The 21,558-nt window shown below is 43.7% G+C and overlaps 1 protein-coding gene and 1 long non-coding RNA gene across 6 annotated transcripts in view; one reads left to right on the forward strand and one right to left on the reverse strand.

Moving 5' to 3' along the window:
• The window catches only part of RIPOR2 (RHO family interacting cell polarization regulator 2), a 69,219-nt gene that overhangs the window by 42,371 nt on the left and 5,290 nt on the right, over window positions 1–21,558 (forward strand). For 3 of the 5 annotated variants that reach the window (XM_064705712.1, XM_064705714.1, XM_064705715.1), the window contains exons 9-19: window positions 3,331–3,374; window positions 4,558–4,683; window positions 6,083–6,231; window positions 7,306–7,435; window positions 9,448–10,137; window positions 12,734–12,918; window positions 14,685–14,853; window positions 16,302–16,437; window positions 17,307–17,468; window positions 18,428–18,586; window positions 20,015–20,217. In XM_064705712.1, coding sequence (XP_064561782.1) covers window positions 3,331–3,374; window positions 4,558–4,683; window positions 6,083–6,231; window positions 7,306–7,435; window positions 9,448–10,137; window positions 12,734–12,918; window positions 14,685–14,853; window positions 16,302–16,437; window positions 17,307–17,468; window positions 18,428–18,586; window positions 20,015–20,217 — 2,153 coding nt within the window. Of the gene's footprint in view, window positions 1–3,330; window positions 3,375–4,557; window positions 4,684–6,082; window positions 6,232–7,305; window positions 7,436–7,972; window positions 8,120–9,447; window positions 10,138–12,733; window positions 12,919–13,278; window positions 13,350–14,684; window positions 14,854–16,301; window positions 16,438–17,306; window positions 17,469–18,427; window positions 18,587–20,014; window positions 20,218–21,558 lie in introns of all 5 variants that reach the window. The other 2 variants (XM_064705716.1, XM_064705713.1) reach the window with 2 other exon arrangements.
• On the reverse strand, window positions 15,732–20,680 carry LOC135444292 (uncharacterized). The gene is made up of 3 exons (XR_010439198.1): window positions 20,458–20,680; window positions 17,242–17,478; window positions 15,732–16,749 (listed from the first exon to the last, which is right to left on the reverse strand). It is a non-coding gene; the product is annotated as an uncharacterized LOC135444292 (long non-coding RNA).

The raw sequence follows: 21,558 nt of genomic DNA on the forward strand, positions 1-21,558 counted from the left end.
ACTCCTTTACTAATTGTGACTAATGCTATTTTTGACCAAATGTAAAAAAAGCAAAAAGCTGGGGATAGTTTTCCTGGATAACTCTGTGATGGCATCTACCTTTCCATTTTATTCCTTGTCTTTATGACAGGAGAGTTTATGGATTTGAATGCAATGAAATCAATTTTACTTGAAGCCTCAATGGATCATCAGGTATTGCTAATGCTGTTATCCCTTTAAGACTCAATGTCTTAAAGAAGACACTAGGAGTGGATATCTTTTTTGGATCTTCAGTTACTGGCATGAGAATAGTTCTATAAAACAAAGTCAGCATCTAAATATTCATGAACTCTTAATTCTTCACTTGGTATCTTGCCATTTAAAACATCCACAGTATTGCTGGTGGAGTTTTGAGAGCTCAGAAATCTCATACAAGCTTTTGATTCTGCTTGCCTTGTCACAGTTGTTTCCTATGATTGCATTGCATGAGATTAAGATTAATCTTAGATTAAATTAAAATAGCTACTCTGTGCTCTCATATTAGAGAAAACAATTGCAGCAGATGTTGGACTTCTCCTAGCTCCACCCCTCAGGTTTTAGATGAACACACAGAGACAGATATTTCTGTACAAGAACCCACAGCAGATCCACAGCATGGACATGTTGAATGAAGCAATGTCACAGAGTGTGTAAAGGGATTTTCCAGCTCCCGTGGAGCATTTCTTTATTTGCTGTAAGTGCAGTGCACAGTTCCTGGCAGTGGGACATGTTGCAAAAGGTGACACAGTGTCACAAATGTCTTGTCTGAAGAGGTCTGGCGCCTTCTCTTTTGGATGCCAAATCCTCTGGTAGAACTCAAGGGCTCTGGAGAAGGCAGGTACTGCACTCACATGCGGGAGCAGAGCACAGAGCACAAGCAGCAGCTGCTTCTGAACACAGTTTGCATCACGTAAAGAAGCCCAAATTCAGCAAAGAGAAATACCATACTAAGTATTCTCTAATTAGGGCATCTGAGATTTCTATCTAGATAGTTTTCCCGAGGAATAGGAATCCTATAAGACAATATAGCCATTGCTATTGCTAAGGCTTGCAGCAGCTCTGGCAAAAAAGCCTGCAGATCACACAGCAAGTTTCCCCCTCAAGTTATACTGCAGCATATCCAGCTAACTTTAGGATCTAATTTAAAATCAAAGCATTCCTCTCCCCAAAGCTTATCTGTTCCTAGCCATTCCAGTGAAAGTTATTTTTATTTTGTGCCCTCTGTCACTTAGACTGAAAGCAAGCCAACCTACACAATGCTGTCAGGAAGCAGGGGAGCTGCACAGAGCTTTTATGACTGATATTTATAGAAAAATAAAAGCCTAATCATTTTTCAGAATCAAGATAATAAATGTGCCAGCAGGCTTAGCTAACTGGCCAGGATTAATCAGTTGTTGAAATTTACCAGGGAAAGCGAGTGTGGAAATTCCTGTATGGAATTTGCGTGTCCTGTTGTGATGTACAGGAAAGTGCCCTTATAGCTGTTTGAAGAGCCAGGACAGCAGGAGGTGAAGAGCCCAGATGTTTCACTAAAGAGAGAACAATTTGCTGGCCTGACTCTCAGGTGGCTCTGCTACACAGAGCCCACCACCAGCAGCCAGGAGTCCAGGAGTCCAGCATCCTGCCCACCAGCAGAGCTGCACGTGCTGCATGAGCTCCAAGTGGCCCTGCCTCCTTCCCACAGCCCCCTGTCCCCTGTTGTTTCCTACGGAAGTACTTATGCCCTGTTGTCAAGTCAGCATTTAGCCTCCTCTTCATCATTCTGAAAAGACTTGGCCAGCCTAGTTGGGCCAGTCACAGCTCACAGACTTCAACATCCATTTGGAGTTTTAAGCTGGAGTTTCCTCACTGACCCTACCCATACACTGGGCAAAAAAAAAAAGACCTTTTATTTTCCTCAGATGCTTTCAATGATGTGTCCCAGGAGAGATCAAATTCACTTATAAAAGCATGCCTGGGGAGAGAGGAGCAGTGGTGGAGTGCTAGTAATCCTAAATTATTTATTAACAGTAAATAAATTAGAAAGGAATTGGTAATATGAGCTCTGTGCAAGGGCCTCTCTGAACACTAAGATGAGCAAAGAAAACTATTTTCTGGTCAAAGAAATGGAAGAGGCAGACAAGCAGGGACAGCCCATGACAGCATGCAGGGATTGAGTTGCTCCTACAGTACAGATAGCAGGACTGGTTCATCCCTGCAAATACAGCCAGGACTCCTAGGGCTCCTCATACTTGCCTTGATTTTAACACACCCCAGTGTGTTCTGTTGGGGCATCCCTTTCTCTGCCACAGGCTTTGTATGTGGCCTCAAGACGCTTTCTTTGGGCACTGCAGCACTAGAGGCATAGATTTAGGCTCACATAGGCAAAGCTGGGTACATTTTTATACCAAAACAAGTGCAACGGCTGCATACTGAGGGGAATCTGTGAGAAAGGAGAAGCTTCCTCTGTGGGAAAATCAACCGGTTGAGTCCTGTAGAAAAGCAGGTCAGCAGGCCAGGAGTGGGGTGGTAATTCCCCTTGGATTTCAGTGTGGAGCCTCCGGAAACTTTCATTTCATATGCGTAGTGCTGATATAAAAATAGCATTGTTATGTCCTACCTTAAAAAACCCCAAAACCAAACATAGATCACAAGTGCTTTGCTGTGCTACTTCTCCCACTCTGGGGAAAAATGGGATTAATCTGGTATTACAGATGTCAGTCATATTTTGTGATGCACTTACTATTGAAAGACACTCAGCTATTATGGGAATGATAATGTTATGGAAACACCGAGCAGAAGGAGGCCCTGTTGCTTGCTGTGCCTCTCTGAGGATGTGCTAAAAAGGGATCTGTGTTGAAGTGTGGAGCTCGTTCAGACAGTGTAGAGCAGCACTACAGGGGGATCAGCAGCTTGCCTGCACCTCACCATGGGAGGGGCTCTCAGCTGAGGGTCTGAAGCCAGATGATGTCAGGAAGGTGTTTCTCCTTTTTCTGTAGTTACTATATGAAAGGAAACTCCAGGCTCTAATAGGGAAAAAGGCTGGAAGGTATAAATCTTTCATGTGGAAGAAACCACAGCCCAATGAATTTTATACAAATTAAACAAGAAAATAGAAAATTAAGATGGTGGGTTGTCTTGGTTTGGAGGGTGCACCGGCAACAGTAGGAGGGGAATATAAACATCAGCTGGGGGGCTGCAGGAGAGTGTTGCTCTCTTCTGTCCAAGTGTGGCAGTGGTGGCCCTGGGCACCCCACTGCACCCCACTTCTGGGCTCAGCCACACTTGGCAGCCCAGGCCCTCCCACAGCCCCTCTGTGTCTTTCCTTCTCAGGTCTGGCTGGCTTCGCTCGGCTCTGCCCAGGAGATCAATACGAGGTATGTCTGCATCGGTTTGTTTATTAAATAGCAAAAGAATCAAAAGGAAGGCATAACTCTGCTGCTCTTTATGGCACGATGAATAAAACCTTTTCACATCAGCACCTCAATGAACGTTATTTTTATGTTATTTTTCCCATATGTGCTCTGATAAACCTTGCCTTCTCTGTATGTCTGTTTTTGTCAGGGCATCTGTCAGAAGACCTGGATTTTGACAAAAGTTTCTAATTCCCCTGGAAAAAATCATATGCCCCATCCCATACACGTAGGGCAAATGGAGCACATCCTTGCAAGCATCCTTTACTGAATGCATAGGCTCTACTTCATCATAGAGATCAGTGCCAGAAAGACACAATAACCATTTCTCAAGACCCAGGTGTTACCTGCTGTGACGCTGCATCAGGATCTCTCGTCATTGCAGTGTTTCAATAGAGATCTTCAGGAGTGTGTTCATTAGAGATGGATTAAAATGAAAGCTCTACCAGAACAGAACTAACCTTGCAAGAAATTTGCAGTGGATTGATAGTGAATCCTTCTAACCAGTATAGTACTTCCTAGCTGCCTCGATCATAGACTCTTTTGTTCCCACTCTCATTCCCTGTGACAAATGACTCCTGCTTCCTCTGTAAGGTCAATTAGTTGGTGCAGGTGTCTCCCAGCTGGCCCAAAGTGGTCTTCCTGCTCTTGATGCTTCAAAGTGGGTTACTGCACTAGGAATGTCATTCATTTCCGTCATCAGACAGCCAAAACCTCACAGCTGGAGAGGTCTCTGATGGGGAATGGCCAAAAGCTTACCTGCTGGACGGGCAGATGATCCAACAAGCTGTAGATGTTGGGATAGACCACTGGTACTTTCATCCTGCCCTTCTAAATCTCCTTTGCCCTGCCACTTTCCCTGTAAGTGGAATTAAATGCCTTGCAGCTTTGTTATGAGTCATCAAGTTACATGAAGTTAAAAACTTGGGTGAGGGATTCACTACCAAAAGGAGCAATTAGGAGAGCTGAGAGGTAGAGATCCTCCAGTAGATTTTTCCTTCTGACTCGATGGGAAGGTAGAAGGGCAGCACCTACGCCACCTAACTCTTCCAGCCTTTCTCAGACTCTTTTCCCCAGTTCTGTTTCTCTTATTTGTGCATCATGAGAACAGATTTCTCAAGAAAACGAGAGGATTTTTTTTTTCCAGATTTTCATGCGCTACGGTCGCCAGCGCTGGAAACTGAAAGGCAAGATAGAAGTGAATGGCAAGCAAAGCTGGGATGGAGAAGAGATGGTTTTCCTCCCTCTCATTGTTGGACTGATCTCCATTAAGGTATGCATGCTGACTCCTTTGCCTGCAAGCAAGGCAGGAGTCAAGAACCTGCCTTCTCATGCACCATCAGCAAAAACACAGAAGCAGATCATTAAACTCTTCAGAAATGAGCCATAATTAGTATTTCTCACACACCTACTAAAGTGCTGTAATATTGTCCAGTTTAGGTACTACAAGACTAATCCATTTGTGAGAGCTGTGGGAGAGATTTTCTTCCCAAACTGGAGTCTTTTCATCACTGTTCCATATCTTCATTGCCCTCAGTGTCCCAACACAGTTTTCTCCTGGCTGGAAGTCCATATGCTTTCTTTTCCATAAGCCTTCAACCTAGAGAAACCCATTCTCTCATCCCTGTCTAGAAATTGCTCCTAGAGACCATTCCAGATGTTCCTGGTTAGGAAGTTTAAACAGAAGAATGTCTCGAAAGTCTTAGGGGAAATGGCCCTCTTTGACACTGTAAAGATTTTATGAAAAAATATGCAGGTCATTTCAAAACCCACTACCAAAATAATCCCAGATGCGTGAGACAGTAGGTTTTCAATGAAAGGCAAGTTGTGACACATGGTGAGTCACTCTCCTCAATCTAACACGCAAGTTTAAGGTGGAAAGCTAGGAGAGAACCCCTTTTTATAGTACACAAGAATCCCAGTATTATTAAGGTTAATGTGTATATTCTCTTCCCTTTTTGAACTCTGTCCAAACACTTTCACTTAAAAGGCTCAAGAACTGACTTTCAAGCAAACAGCCAAAGGCTGATTTGTGTAGGAGCTGCATATGGAGCTGTCACTCTGAATTCCCAGGCAAATATATCTCTAAATATGAATAGTGCTCTCCTCCTACTGTAACAACATACACAGAGGTGGTTCCTCAACAGTAGATCTGTAGAAGTCCTCACCAAAGGCCATCCTTGGTGCAAACAATTACATGGCTTCAGAGTTACAAAAGAGAAATACCTGGAAGAGAGCTCCCTTGGGAATTACTGATTAGGCAAGTTACATCAGGAGATTCCCAGTCAGGAATTTGTCAGCTGCTGAAACACTCTATGGCCTCCCTGTTCTCACTCTTCCCTTGGGCTCTGGTTATCATTAGTGCAAAAGATCAAATACAAGACTAGACAGCCGCTTGGTCTGAGCCAGTACGGTTGTCCTCTTCTGACTCCTATAAAAAACATAAAGAAAACATGGAATCATGGTCATATGCAGCTATGCATTTCCTAAAAATAAACCAAAACAAAACCACCACCAAACCCAGATTTTTTTCCTTAAGTAATGCAACAGACAATCATATTTTAGAAGCTCTTTGGCAAGGAGGCCAGGCCAGACAATCAAAACTATTATCTTGGGATTAGGGATTGCAGTGCCTTTTGTGGTCCTGAATATCCTGTTCTCATCTCTTACAGGTCACAGAAGTTAAAGGACTTGCTACTCATATCCTTGTGGGAAGTGTAACCTGTGAGACAAAAGACCTGTTTGCAGCCCGGCCTCAGGTGGTTGCAGTAGATATTAATGACCTTGGCACAGTAAAGCTGAACCTTGAGATCACCTGGTAGTAAGTAGAACTCCTTGGTCACTCAATCAATCAATCAGCTGTAAAATTTCAATCAAAGAAAAATGGTTCATCCATGTGGGTAGTTCTCTCCATATTTTTCCCTGCCGAGGAAGATTGTGAAGGAACTGTGGCCCAAGTTTGGTATATGAGAAATAGTTCATGGTCAGCCACAGTTTACCTGCTTTTCCTGTGGTGAAGAGGGCTGTGCCTAGTTTCAGCTGTTAAATTAGGTTTGGTAAGAAGTGACATTACAAGGTATGGGAACTACTTAGTGATGATAGATCTCAGAATTGCCTAAAGCTTACTTCAAAGCTTAAAAATGGGATGTAACTGAGTGCTCATATATATATATATATATGTATGTGTGTATATATATATATATGTATATTTTTTATTTATATATATTTTTAATGGTTTTTTTAATCATTTTATGGATTTACACTAGCATAGCAAAGTTCAGGAGCTGGCCCATCTTGAAAAGCTGGTTTTTAAGGGCTTCATACACCACAAGAGTGATGGGAAATCTCTTGGTGTTTTTTATTCACATTGGTCAGCATAGGTGAGCTGGTAATCTTAGGACACAAACCCAATTCTCACTGCATTTTAATAAAATAAGTAAATGTCATTTCTGAAGAAACATTGATGCATTTAACTTTTTACAATCATGTGTGCTGTTCCTTGTAATGCAGTAAACATGAAGGCAGCAATAACAGCTCCTGGTTTCCTTTACAATGCAACAGCTCTATTAATAGTTGAGCACCTTTCTCATTAGTATGTGTGACACTTGGCAACTCAAATGCAAGAATACTTTTCATGTGAGAAGAATAACATCAGACTACACTACAGAAATTATTTCTGAGGAAACGCTTTTATCAGAACCAAAAACCACACTTCTGAGACTGCTGTCTAATTAACAACATTTTCTTTAAACACTTCAGTTTAAAAACTTGCTACCTCTGGGTTTTGATGTGCTAATAAACCACCCTTTCAAAAATGCTTTCTATGGACCTGAAAGTCCCTCTTGCTCAGCCTAACAACCTTTTATTTTCTCCCCTCTTTCTTGTGTATCCGTAGCCCCTTTGATGTTGAAGATTTGACCCCATCCACAGGAAATGTGAGCAAGGCATCTGCTCTCCAGAGGAGAATGTCCATGTACAGCCAAGGCACTCCTGAAACACCAACCTTCAAGGACCACTCATTCTTTGTAAGCTCTGTTTGGCTTCGTGTTTATGTAATGAGAAACCTTAGAGCAGTTCAATCACTGCAAACATTTCACTGCTTTACATGTCTAAGCTTTTTTTGCCCTGGTTCCAGCAGGTTACCCTTACAAATACTTATAAAGCAAGTGCATTCCTAGCTGCTAATCCTAAAAGCAGGTGGCTATGATCCTGGCATCTTTGAAACTAGGTGGCCAATTAATGCATACCTATCCTTCCTGCCTGACTGCTGTGATGCTTGAATAATCTTTAAAAAATGTGTTTTCATTTTGCAACAGTAGTTAAGCAACTATTATAGCACAAGTATTTTTAAGTATCCTGTGATAAAATTTGCCCCTGTACTGAAGATATTCACAGGGTGTTTCTACATTTTGCATGAATCGAATTCTGAATGCTTAATCAGGCCATCTGTACAGAGATTAACTTTGCAAGTGCTGCATCCCATGCCTGTAACTTAGTACTCTGCTGCAAAGCATTCATTTAACTTGCCCTTCCTCACACCCTCTTTGCTTTAACTGTTGAAGAAATGGCTGCATCCCCTGCAAGACAGGCCAAAGTTGACAATCTTAGATGCTCTTCAAGACACTTTCTTTGACAAGCTTCGTCGCAGTCGCTCTTTTAGTGACCTGCCATCGCTCAGGCTAAGCCCAAAAGCAGGGCTAGAGCTATATGTGAGTTCTGGTTTTTGTTTGGTAAAGGATTTTTTCAGTTCCTGTGTGGCATTTCCATTCCCACGCATGCTTCGTGTGTCGCTCTCTGTTGCAACTCGCTCATTTTGCTGACTGATTAGAGGGCAGGACATAACTGTGAGCCCATGCAGTTCCCATTAAATCAAAATTCCTCTTGGTTTCTACAGAGATAATGATCAGAAGTCAACTATCTGTGGGCAGAGAGCAGGGCAGGAGTACAAGCCACCAGTGTTCTTAAAGATCACCTGCTACACTGATTGACACTCTACATTTGCCTAGTAACATGACTTTCAGAAGCTAAAAGCACACCCATGTCAAAGAAAAGAAGAAATAAACCTTTGACTATGATTATGTTTAGGGACAAAAGCTGCTAATAATACTAGAAAAAAATTTCAAGTTTTGGACGCTTAACCCTTAAGCTTAACAATATGTGGATGCCTACAGTTCTTTCCAGCAAATTGTCAGCAAAATAGTAGTTGCCTTCCATCTGTGCCATGCATTTCCATGAGCTGGCCACATAACAAAGCAGGGTTTGTAGGTTAGATAGGCCGGTCGTGACTCTTATAGTCATTTTCCCCCATATGTCAGTCAGAGATGAACATATATGTATATATCTGCCTTGATAAGTCTGGAGTCTGCATAGGCTGGTTTTGCTTCTTTAATGATCAGTGTCCTGCTCAATACACCACCAGTTTGGCTGACTCATTTCAACAGAAACTCATGTTGGAGAGAACTGTATAACTCTGGTTCAACAGTTGTTACAGACATCCATGCCATGTGCAGGACATTGGATAAAAGGAAATAGCACAGTACTATCACCATTTAACCACCATGACACTAGAGAAACTTGGAGCAAACTGTGTTACGTTTTATGAATTACTTCTTTAGAAGTCAGAAAATAAGTAGAACAGAAATCTGTAATGAGTAGGAAAATGCAGACAAGGTGGCTTATGTACAATCATATTAAAAAGAACCATGATACAGGAACTAGAGCAGTGCATTGGAAATGCTGTTTGAGAGAATATAGTAGGGTGAACAGATTTCATGACTCTCTGGAGATCATTTCCTAGAGCTCTTTTTTTAGCAGAGGCATGGCAGAGCCCAGGTTTTCCAGAAGTTTTCATGCTGAAATTGAGGAGCTGTGCCAGATGAAAGCAGAAGTTTGATTTGAAATATTCTTTCCATCTCTCAAGTCTTGAAAGCTTCTTTAATCTTTTGCCTTGCCTTTTTCTTTCCTGGGCACATGCTGTTATTTTTTTCCTCTTTCCAATGCTGCATTGATAAACACTTTCTGCCTATTATCTTTTCAGTCGAATTTGCCAGATGAAGTCTTTGAAAATGGCACAGCGGCCACTGAGAAGCGACCTCTCTCCTTCACTTTTGGTGACCTGCCTTATGAAGATGCTGTGCCCCCTGCCAACTCAGCAGAGTCCTCCTGTGCTCACGTCAGCTCCAGCCCTGACATCACTGCCACCCCCAGCCAGCACCGAGCCCTGGGGTCCTCCCAGAGCTCCAGCCTGGACTGTAGCAGCAGCGACTCCCGCAGAGACTCTGTTGCTGAGCCAAAGGACCTGCTGTCCCACGGAGAGGGAGCGGTGGCTGAGAGCAAGAACACCCCCAGGGCAGCTCCTGAAGTTTGCCAAAAGGTCTCTGATGCTGGGAGCGATCATATTTTTGTGGAAGCGAGTGTCCCGGTGTCTCTCCTGCAGGACACGGATGAAGGCTCAGAACTCAAGCCTGTGGAGCTGGATACCTATGAGGGCAACATCACAAAGCAGCTGGTCAAAAGGCTTACATCAGCAGAGACACCCCTGACCCCAGAGAGGCTGCCTTGTGAGGGATCCATTAGTGGGGAATCAGAAGGATATAAGTCTTATCTCGATGGAAGCATTGAGGAAGCCTTGCAAGGGCTCCTCTTAGCTCTTGAGCCACATAAAGAGCAGTATAAAGAGTTTCAGGACCTGGATCAAGAAGTGATGCATCTAGATGACATCCTAAAAGTGAGTACAATTTCAGAAAATGCTACCCTAAAGAAAATCTGAGCAGGTACAAACTCCTTGCCTGCCTCGCAAACATCAAAGTAGGCTTTCTGGAGAATAGTAGAATTCCCTGGTAGCAGTAGATTTGCTCCTGCTTGGAGCATCCTTTCACAATGTTGCATTTTTAAACTTTTGTCAGCAACGTCCTTGTCACAGCCTTGTGTCCTCAAGCAACAGATCTTTTATCAAAACCTGGGGGAAAGAGAAAAAGGTGCTGTGACAGGAGGGTAATTAAATTATACCCTTCCCTGAATGCCTTGTGAACCATTGTGAATCACCTCTTGTGATCCCATTGCTTGTGCCGTACTGGGGATCAAATATAGCCAAACTTGTGCCTTTGAAATCTATGAGTCACATCCTCAGTGGGTGTACTTTAGCATACTGCCCCTGAACTCCATGGAGCTGTAAAAAACTACACCAGCTGAGGATCAGGCCCTGTAGCCATACAAGCTGAATTTTCTAAATTGCCAAAGGGATTTAGAAGCACAAGTGTCACTGAAGGTTGCCGTCCCCATGTCACCTCGGCATGGCCTTTTCCTTTTTCCCTTCATCCATTTTCATAATGAAAGACATCCTGTCATCACATCAAGATGCAGAGAATAATGTTAAAAATCAGAAGAAAAATGGTTTGCATGTGTGTTGTTAATATGTTTACTGCAGGTCACTGTTACTTGTATCTCCCCTGTGTATAACAACTCGTGACACGTTACTCTGCAAACAGTATTATATGGGAAATAATCATTTCAAATGCTTCATATTCATATGCAAGTTGATCTGCTAGTCATTTAAGCCTCATTATTCAAAAATATGGCTGAGGAAGAAGCAGGGAATCATTTATTCTTCTACATTATCTTTTTAAAAGAAACTTTGTTAACCCCCTTATTTCCATTGCATGGTACTTTTCCAAATTAAGCATCTTTTTTTGACAGCCTGCAGGCTCCATTCCTTGCATTATTTATTCCTAGAGAGGTTTGAGCAGGCAAAGGTACCATTACTATTATTTTCTAACTTGGTACAAGAGGTTGGTAATCCAAAGGGCAGAGAGACACTGTTTATTTCGGCTGCTTTGATCAGAAGTTACAAACAGACAGACATGGGATGGGGGTGAGAGGACGGATGTGTGCAGACAGGATTCCTGCGCACTCGAGATGGACGCCTCTTCAGACCTGTGGAAGTCTGGTGGTCAGCTCACAGACTGGCACTCAGCGTCACCAGCAGCCATGCAGAAAAGGGCTCCTCGTGCAGAAGGGTTGAGCTGGATTCCAGCTGTGGCGGAAGAAACCTCTCTTGGCCATATTGGATGAGCAGAGAAAATGGCCCACATGCTGTTTCTGTTTGCTTGAATAAGCTGTGCTACGAAGCCCTGATGGAAGCTGAAACCACTGGTGCTGCAGAAGAAGCAGGATACAGCACTCATCCTCATCACAGATGTGTTGGGAAGTGTGTCTGATCAGCTATTGACTGTACAGTCAGTTTAAGGACTCAAACGTCCTAAGTGCAAATGTATGACCATTAGTATTGTGTGCAAATGAATTATAAATGGAATTCCAGCTCCCTTCATCTCTAGAGCAGCTGGTGCTGGATCTGAACTCCTCAGAGGCCAATGCATTTTTCTGTGAGCTGAGACAATGTCATGGCTCCTGCCTGGGACTGGAGGATGTGGCCTGTGTAATGGCACCAGTGGCTCACGACTGTTTCTGATCAAATAATCACATGGTGTGAAAGATGTTGGAAGTCATTGCGCCAACCTATGGAGATGATCCCTCAAGTTACATCTGACTCTTCAGGATAACCCTGGAAGAAATTCTGAGGGCACATGTGGATGAAATGCCACATGGGGCCAGGGTATTTCATACTTCCTACAGCAACAGCAAGGTTCCTTTGCGTTTCTTCCCTGCGGTGAGGTGGGGATGGTCCCCCCCTCTCTCTGGCACTGTTAATTTCTGAGTTACAATACTGCCTTTCTCTGTCACCTAGGAATCTGATACCTTATTGGCTTTTCCTTGATAATCCATTTGGCTTCAAAGGCCACAAAACTCCTTTCATTCCATTAATAAATGTGCAGCTGTGGGATGAAATTCATTCCTGGCTAAGGTCTGTTAGAGTTACGTCTGGAATAAATCAGGTAGTGCCATTGGATATGTATAAATTGGCTTCTGTAGCTAGAACAGCAATTAAGGAATGTGCCTTCCCCTTTCAACTTCCATTGCATTAATTCCCATCGTTCCTTTTGCAAAATGCCGAGGGCTGAGAAACTTGGATTCAAGAAGTTCTTCTCATTTCTATAAAACATGTTGAATTTTGCCTTTGAGGGTTTTCCTTTGGGGAAGAGAGTGGGTAGCGTGAGGAGGGGAGGAGGAATGAAAGGCTTTCTCCAGTTCTCAGGCTTTGATTGTATATGCTATGAATATGAAGGCTTGAAATGAAACACCCAATAAAATGAAGTTTTAAAAATAAAATGAAGAATTTGAAGTTTTAAGCTTTATCAATTTTTTTTCTTATCTTTCTTGTAGTAGCTAATACCTGGGGTTTTCATTGGTTCGTTCTGCCTTTGCAGTGCAAGCCAGCAGTAAGCCGAAGCAGGTCCTCCAGTTTAAGTCTAACAGTTGAAAGTGCTTTAGAAAGCTTTGATTTCCTGAACACCTCTGACTTTGATGATGAGGATGGTGGTGGTGTGGAGGTTTGTAATGGTGGAGGAGGTGCAGACTCGGTATTTTCAGATACTGAGATTGAGAAGAATAGGTAAGTTTGTAGTACCTGCCAGCCGTGCTTACGCCAAACTGACACCCTGGCTCTTTGTCACTAACAGGGGATCCTGGTGCACAATTTATTCAAGGAAGACTGACTAATCCTTGATGAGTTTTAGGGTCAGAGGGCTCCCCATGGATGCTGCATACAAAATCTTTAGTTTCCAGGACCATTTTTTTTCCTCTGTTGAAATATATGCAATCTGTCCTCCAGAGGAGAAGGGTAAATTAAATAAGGCTGACATCAATACTGGCAGAGCCTCTTCCTTGACATAGGTTTGGACCTGGCTTTCCTTGGATGTAATTACTAATTCCTCTGTGGTTTTTCCCCCCTCCCTTTGTCTTTTCTCTCTAGCCGAATGAGTCTTTGCAGTGGATTAAGCTTGTCAGTAACAATAACACAGGGCCAGATTTAAGCAGCATGATGTAGGTTGCCTTTGGAATGTAAGAGTGATGACTGGTACTCTGTTCATGGCCCTGCGTGTCACCTGCCCTTCTTTCATCACTTTTGGTCTTTCTGAGAAAAAAAAAAAAACAAAAAAAGAGAAAACAAAAAAAAGCTGTGGTGTTGTGCCGTGGCCTGCCATTGTTGTGTGACTTTAAGATGCTGTGCTTCAATCATTAGATCTTGAAAGCATGTTTGCCTCCTTTGAGCTGACACGATGCCCAGCAGGCACGTAAGCGGCACTAGAGCTGGAAAAAGAGAAAGGAAGACGGTTCCCTCCCTGCCTGTGCTCTCCAGCCAGGGAGCTGTACTACTCACAGCTTGCTTAAAGCAGTTTGAGTGCAATGAGCAACCACCGTGCTGTTCCCATCATGTCCTCATTCCAGAATAAGACTTGGTGGGGAAAAAAATTTGGGAAATTGTGTTGCTTGCTGAACTGGCACCCTGACCTCAGTCCGGTCTGTGCTGATTTAAGGATCTAGCTTCAACCAGTTAAAATAGAAATTAAAATTTCTTTTTTTTTCCCCTCTGGCTCATCCCCAGACAGTGCAGATTCCTGCTTCCATTTTTAGATGTGTAAGTGTGTGACTCAGTGTAAAGACTGCAAGTGTTGAAACTTCTGAACTTGCAGCCAAACACACTTGCCATCTGGGGACTGACCTCAGGCTTTGCATTTAAACATGGGGAGGATCATTTGTGCAGCAAGACAATATTGGAAATAATGATTTAAAACACAGTAAGACTAGCTCAACACTCTTGCAGAAACAATTGGCAAAGTAAGCTGTACACATTGTGTCTAAAACTGCATATGAAAACATCATGTCTCTTACTTCAGCAGTGGTTTTCCTTTCCTTCTGCAATGAGCCTTAAATTTGACAGCAGGAGGACTCTGCAAGAGTCTCAAGCACAGAGCTGTTCTTAGCAGCTCAGCACTTGGGAAGGTACAAATTGTCATGGTTCTTAATCCAGAGTGACTGGGCAGGTGATTCGTCACAGATGGGAGAAAACTGTCACCACCAAGGGACAGTAACCACGACAAACCTTGCTGTTGAGGACATCACATCACTCGGGGCAAGCCAGTCAGGGGACAGGTCTGTCCCCTGGATGGGCACGTCCCTCCTGTTCCCAGGCAGGGCAGCTCTGCTCCTTTGTGATATGATGTGCCCATCACCAGGTTTCTGTGCACTTTCAGCTCTTCTGCCGTGCTCTTTGCTCATCCCCTTGTGTGTGAGTGGGGCTGTGGGTGTGGGTGTGTGTCTGCTGTGGCAGCTGCCGGCCCTGCACTGACTTTTTCCTCCTCCCTGCCTCCTCCCCAGTTACAGGACGGAGCACCCAGAAGCCAGAGGCCACCTGAGCGAAGCTCTCACCGAGGACACGGGCGTGGGCACCAGCGTGGCTGGCAGCCCTCTGCCCCTGACCACAGGCAACGACAGCCTGGACATAACCATAGTTAAGCACTTGCAGTACTGCACCCAGCTCATTCAGGTACCAGCCCCGCCTCATTTGGGCATTTATTTTAAATCCTTCCTGCCTGCAGGCTGTCAAGGTCAGCGCTGCTCCTGCGAGGCAGTGGGAGCTCAGGGCTGGCACAGACACCATGCTGGGGTTGGATGGTGACACCCTGACCCCAGCCAGAGGTGCCTCCATCGTTTCCATCCTGGCTGGTTTTGGAGCAGACCTGACCTGTGAACTAAGGGGGGCTTGGCACGAGCTGCCCAGGAGGGCTGAGGGGCAGGGCAGTGGGAACAGGGGCATCCCCTGCTCTGGGTTACAATCTCCTGCTGCCTTTGCTGGTAGGTCCTCAGTGGAGTGGGTTTCCAGTTAAAGCAGCCCATGTCTTCAGAGGTAAAACAGGAACCCTGTCTCCACTGTTTAACTGAGATGAGCTTGCAGTGTTCAAGAACAGAGATAAATTTTTACACCTGGTGCAGAGAGATTCTGTCTGCAATAGGCATGGTGAAGGCAGCATGAGACAGCTCCTCTGGGACATCAAAATTGTCAGTTCATGCTCACAACTAGAGGAGCTTTTCTGTAGGTTTTTTTTTTCAGAGCCCATGCATGGCAAATGTGAATTTAAACATCCAGTAAGTGAGGTCATCAGTGTTTTCCTGACAAATCAAAACATGCTGCAACTTCCGCTTCACAATTATTTTACTCTTCCATCTTATTTATAATTACCTTTATTTTCCCAAAAGCTCGTTGAAGCAGGAGAGCGTGAGCCTGATTCCAGCACCCTTAGTGCTGAGCTGGAAACTCTGCTGACTCACACTATGAGGAAAAGGGAGGTTTTTTGGTTTCAATACAACAGTATACAGTAAATATGCAGCTGAGCAAGGTGAACTTGAACCACATCCACACACAAAGCAGATCTGATATGAATATTATTTACATAAACTGCTGAAGAAGATGTAGATAGCAGCAGCAGGGAGTACTAGCAAGGATTAATTAATTAATAAAATGAATAAAGGCACCTAAGTAATTGATCAAAGCTGAAATGGAATAGAGAAAGAGCAACTTGTGGTCTTCCCCTGTGCAGGGTTGTCCTGAAAGTCTATGGCCCATGTTGTGTGAAAGTCAGATTAATATTCTTGCCTGGCTTTAAGTCTCGTGGTGATGGGTTTCTTTAGCTTTGTGGAGTGTGTAAATCAGACATTACTTACACAAATGGCTACTTGGATTCTCAGGTGTCTGGATGTGGATGGTACAGCTCATTGAAGGTACATTGTTGAAGGTACAAGCAGTGGTGCATATCAACTAGGACCAAAAAATATCCCAACAACAAAAATTTTTTTAAGTTAAGGAGATCCTGTGGTTCGAGGCAATGAATTTGTTGTTGCACTTCAGGTGTTTTGGAGTTTTTTTGTTTTTTCTGAGGCTGGGTTTCTTTTTGGTTCAATGACTCTTTTTTGCTTCTTCCCATTTGTCTTCACCAGCAAATTGTGTTCTCCAGTAAAACACCATTTGTGACAAGAGATCTCCTGGATAAGCTGTCCAGGCAGATCCTCGTGGTGGAGAATATTGCCGAGATCAGCACTGAGAACTTGGGAAACATCACCTCTCTTACTGATGGTAAGAAACAGCTTAGGGGCTTTCCTTCTGACAAGGATTTGCCTGGGCATGTGTGTCTGCTGAAATAATCGCTGTGCAGAGCTCACCAGCAGTGCAGGAGAGGTCCCTGTAGTAAGGGCTGGCTCAGGGTCACCAGGAGGTGCAGCAGGCAAGGCAGGTGTCACCTACATCTGTCCTCAGTGCTGAAATGCAAGTGAGAAGAGAAAGCACTTATCCAGTCTGATGTGCAGAAGATGGACAGATGTCATTGGTGTTATGGGGTAGGGATACTTCCACCTCTGAAGACCCAAATTCTTCTTCCACCTGTCTTTCCTGGGGAAAGGCACAATTTGCATTACAATATCAAAGGCATAATACAACTCTCTGAACATTTTCATTTTTAGTCGTCTCTATGGAGAACTTCTAAGTTATTTTTCTTTTTGCATCTATTTTAATACATGGAAGAGTTTGACAAACACATAGTTACGCTCCGGCAGGATAGGTAAATACTACAATGTGTATTTACTATATCAGAAAATTGAGGCAAAAACTGAGTGACATACTTGAAGCCAGGGACAGGGACCAAACTTGTGCAGACCATTTGTGGTGTTCCCCTAGAATTTTGTGCTATCTAAAAGGAAGAGACATCAATGCTCAGAACTGGATCAGGAGCAAATTTTCTCACATTACCATGGGAAACAGAAAAAACATGTTACAAACTTGGGGCGAGCACCTGGTCATGCTCATGAAGGTAATGGCTCAGGGAGACCCAGCAAACAGTACCTGTTTATCAGTGGGATTGGGTGAGATGTCCTTTATTCTTACCTTCTTTTTTCAAAGCTGATGTTTCTAGCATGGCTTTGTTTCATTATTCATTTTGTCTTCCCCAGCAATTCCAGAGTTCCACAAGAAGCTGTCACTGCTGGCTTTCTGGATGAAGTGTACTGGCCCTGCAGGAGTGTATCACACCTCTGCAGACAAGATGATGAAGCAGTTGGATATCAATTTTGCCACCACGGTGAATGAGGAGTGTCCAGGACTTGCAGAAACAGGTACAAACTGCTGCAAAAAAATGTGTCAAAATGGAGAACAGTTGTTTACTGAGCTTTGTTTTCCAACCCCTTGGAGATCTGTTTGGCCACAGTTCCAAGATCTCATTTGAAAACTAATGCTACAACTCTTGAAACAGTTTTGGCCCCAAATAATGAAACAAAATAAAAGATGAGGTTAACAGAAAAGAAAATAATGTTTTAAGGTTTATGAGCTAACCAGAAAGAAAGTCTATTCCAAAATACAGTTTTGTAAGTGATTCAGTGAATCAGGAATCCTTGGACTTAATTTTGTGTATCTGTATAATTCCCACACCCATTACAGTGCACTGGGATTGAAATTAATCCACATTCAAGTGAGTTTGTCTGAGTACAGGTTCTTATGTTGTGGGGGATGTGCCACACCTCAAACTCTATTTATACTGACTAGCTCTCCCTTGGACAGAATGGGTGTGGCTGCCTGCACTGTGGATGCCTACACAGGACAGTGTTCTCCTTCCTGCCCCATGCTACAGCTCTCACAGGCAGTGCCTCAGACTAGCTTTCTGCATGCCACACTACTGCAGGAACATGAAAAATAGCAAAGCCAAATCCTGCCTCAGTGGCACTGTGGGGATGTACAGGCAGTGCATGTGGAGAGGGGGTTACAATGCAGGATATTGTTCTGCTAGAAATGATGCTCTGGTGATTGCCCAGGGAGCTGCACTAGCCATCTGTAAGCTGGCAGAGGTTCGTCCTTACAAAGAAATTCTCTGGCAATGAGACCCAGAGAGGGAGAAGGCCTGTCCAGCTCCTAACCTAACCACAGCTGAGCTTAGAAACATTGGGAACATCACTTAGAAACATCACTTATCTGGCCTTGCAGATGAGGTTCTTTCTTTCCGGTTTTGAAGTGGACTGTGTAATTTTGCCAGCAGCTTTTACTCTCACTAACCTGTGCCTTTGTCCATGGCCTCCTGCAGTCTTCAGGATCCTGGTGTCTCAGATCCTGGACCGGACGGAGCCTGTCCTCTACTCCAGCATGTCCTCCGAGACCATCACTGTCTTTCAGTATTACAGCTACTTTGCCAGCCACAGCGTCAGTGACCTTGGGAGCTATTTGCTGCAGCTCGCCAAAGAAGGTAGGGTTATAAACACTGCTGGCTGCCTAGGGAGTACCTGCCCGTCCTTCTGAGCTCAGCACAAGGCAGTCCAGCCCTGAGGCTGGCTTTACAAAAGGAGGAGAGAAAAGAGACAAAGAAGTGTCCTGGCTATTAAGTGAATGCACCTGAACTGTTGTGCATGTCAAGGGAAAGGAGCTGATGCAGATAGACTCTCAGTCATTTCTATTTCCATATTCAAATGGGAAAAAACTGTTTTGAAAGCAGTTTTTCAGGGAATGGCTGATGGTGGTGGGCTGAGCCCAAGGTCTGGGAAGTTTTCTGTGCCCACAGCTTGGATGATTGTGGTGGTGTTCACAGGGGTCTTAGGACAAGGGAAGAGACGAGAATCTTGACTCCATGTTTCAGAGGGCTGATTTATTATTATATATATTATATTAAAATAAAATTATATATTAAAACTATACTGAAAGAATAGAAGAAAGTATTTCATCAGAAGGCTTGAAAGGAAAGGAATGGAATGATAATAAAATCTTGTGACTGACCAGAGAGTCTGAGACAGCTGGACTGTGATTGGCCATTAATTAGAAACAACTACAGAAGACCAATCACAGATGCACCTGTTGCATTCCTCAGCAGCAGATAATCATTGTTTACATTTCGTTTCTGAGGCCTCTCAGCTTCTCAGGAGAAAAAATCCTAGCAAAAGGATTTTTCATAAAATGTGTCTATGACAGATGATGTCTTGGTCTTTCACCACGTGTTATGAAGATGCCTTCTGAAGTGCTGAGCAATTCTCAGAGATCACAGCACCTCAGAGTTTTGCAAGCCCTGCCACCAAGAGCTAAAGAGAGAAGCAGATGCTGCACAAAGTGTGCTGAACTTCAGTCCCTGGCAAGCCAAGTTTTCTTCTCTGTTTGAGAAAGAGTTTGAGGAACCTTGCCTAGTTTTCCTCTTTATTTGGGCATACGAGGGAGCTTTTGCTCAAAAGCCTGGAAGCAAAATGGCATTTCAACTCACCTCTGAAACATATTAGCCCTAGCTCTTGTTGGCAGACATCAGTCTGTCCAGGAAAAGCTCTCACAAGGGTCCTCTGAAAGTTAATACACTGGCAAGGATATTTGATCTCAATTGCTAGAGCGAGAATTGACATCTTCAGCAGAAAGCAAAAATTTAACACGGCTGCCTATAGCTCTGGGTAGGCCTAAGTGCTGCACTTGGGCCCATCTATTTATCTCCTCCTCACTTGAAGAAGGTCTGACAAACTGGCCCAGCTTAAAGCCCAGACAATTCCCCATGCAGACACACTGCCATGCTGCAGTTGCTCAGATGGGAATATTTTTGTATCCTCAGTGGGTGTAGTATAAATCAAGGATTGCTAGTGAGGAAAGGATCAATCCAAAGTGCTGAGAGGACAAAGTAACACAAACCTTTTTCTTGCACTTCCAGCATCTGTGGTTCAGGTGCTGCAGTCAGTGAAAGACGGAAAACTGCAGCACAATGTGTCCAAAATAAACTCCAATAACCTTCCACCACAGCAGGAAGTTTTAAGAGCTTTGGCTTTACTTCTCAATGAAAATAAAAATGAAGTCAGTGAGACTGTGGCATCACTTCTGACAGCAACTGCAGAAAACAGGCACTTCAGGGAGAAGGTAAGTGGCAGAAAATCACCTGTCACATGACAGACCTGTGTCGTCATGACTTTTTCTACCTGCATGTCTCAAATATCTGTGCATATAAAATAACTGATCCAAGCTTGATTTAAGCTGATCCAGAGGGATATTCTGGCCGAATTTTTCTGCACATGGGCAGGTCTATTTCTGTCTTTATGCCAGTCTGCTTCTACCTATCATTACACTAAACAGGTACCAATCAAAACTGCAAATACTTACTGAGTGCTGTGCTCTCCAGCTATCTTCCACACTTCAGCATTTCTGCTGCCTTGTCTCAGACTTGCCTTCAGTCCAAGGCTTCAAGGTAACTGTCCCCAGCACCATGAACATGCAAAGATGTATGTTGGAGAATTTTGCTCAGACATGGCTTGAAGGAAAAAAAGCCATGAACATATACAGCTGGTTAAAAAGTAAAAGGCAGCTGTAAGCAGCAAGTTCTCAGGCTTTTTCTTAACAACAGTAAACACCATGTCCTTGAGGAAGTGGTGAGAAAGAAAGGCATGGTGGAAAACATGGAGGCCTTGAGAATGATAAATAAGTCAATAACAGGATGAGAAAAACAAGTATTAGTCTCAACAAGAAAACCACAGGTTTCGGCAACAAAGTAAGGGTTGGTGTGTAATGTGCAACCAATGATGAGCTCGGGTTTTGTAATATGTATAAGCTTAATTAACACCACTATAAAAGCGTGTAAGTGAGATCAATCTGAGTTCGATGCTGATCAATTAGGATGTGGTCAACTCCCTTCGCCTCCTCAGATGTAGGTCTCAGATTTTTTTTTCCAGAGGAGTCTGTCATCTATGGAACTTCCCACCATTTCCAGAGGGGTTGGACTGCCTTGGGCAAACACAGCTCAGCTGTGAGAACTAAGATTTGAGTCTATCTCTGATACCAAATGCAACAAGCAGGGCCAGGTTAAGCACAGAAATTAAATAGAGGGGAGAAGGAGGAGTAAGAAGAAATTTGGGATTGACTCCTACCTTTTCATGGCAGACCTTTTCCTACTATCCATCTTGCTCTCTGTCAGGAAAGAGCAACAGAAAAGGCAGCTGGAAGCGGAAGAGTGGCAGAAGGAAGGCAAAGGGAAGAGAAAAAGCCTTTGCTTTTCTTGTCCCCTCTTTGCTTGTCCTCCCACTTCATCTTCCATTTTTGCAGCCTTTTAGTATTTCATACCATCCTTGTCCATCCCCAGCTTCCTGGAGGTAGCATCTCAGGGCAAATGTAACCTTCTCCTGGAACAGCCATGTGTAGTTGATACCTGGTCCACTGCCTGCAGGAAGGACCACAGAGTGGCTTCTGTGAGGGTATTATGCAGCTTTA

This window comes from Zonotrichia leucophrys, chromosome 2 (genome assembly GCF_028769735.1).
Source record: "Zonotrichia leucophrys gambelii isolate GWCS_2022_RI chromosome 2, RI_Zleu_2.0, whole genome shotgun sequence".
Taxonomy (NCBI): domain Eukaryota; kingdom Metazoa; phylum Chordata; class Aves; order Passeriformes; family Passerellidae; genus Zonotrichia; species Zonotrichia leucophrys.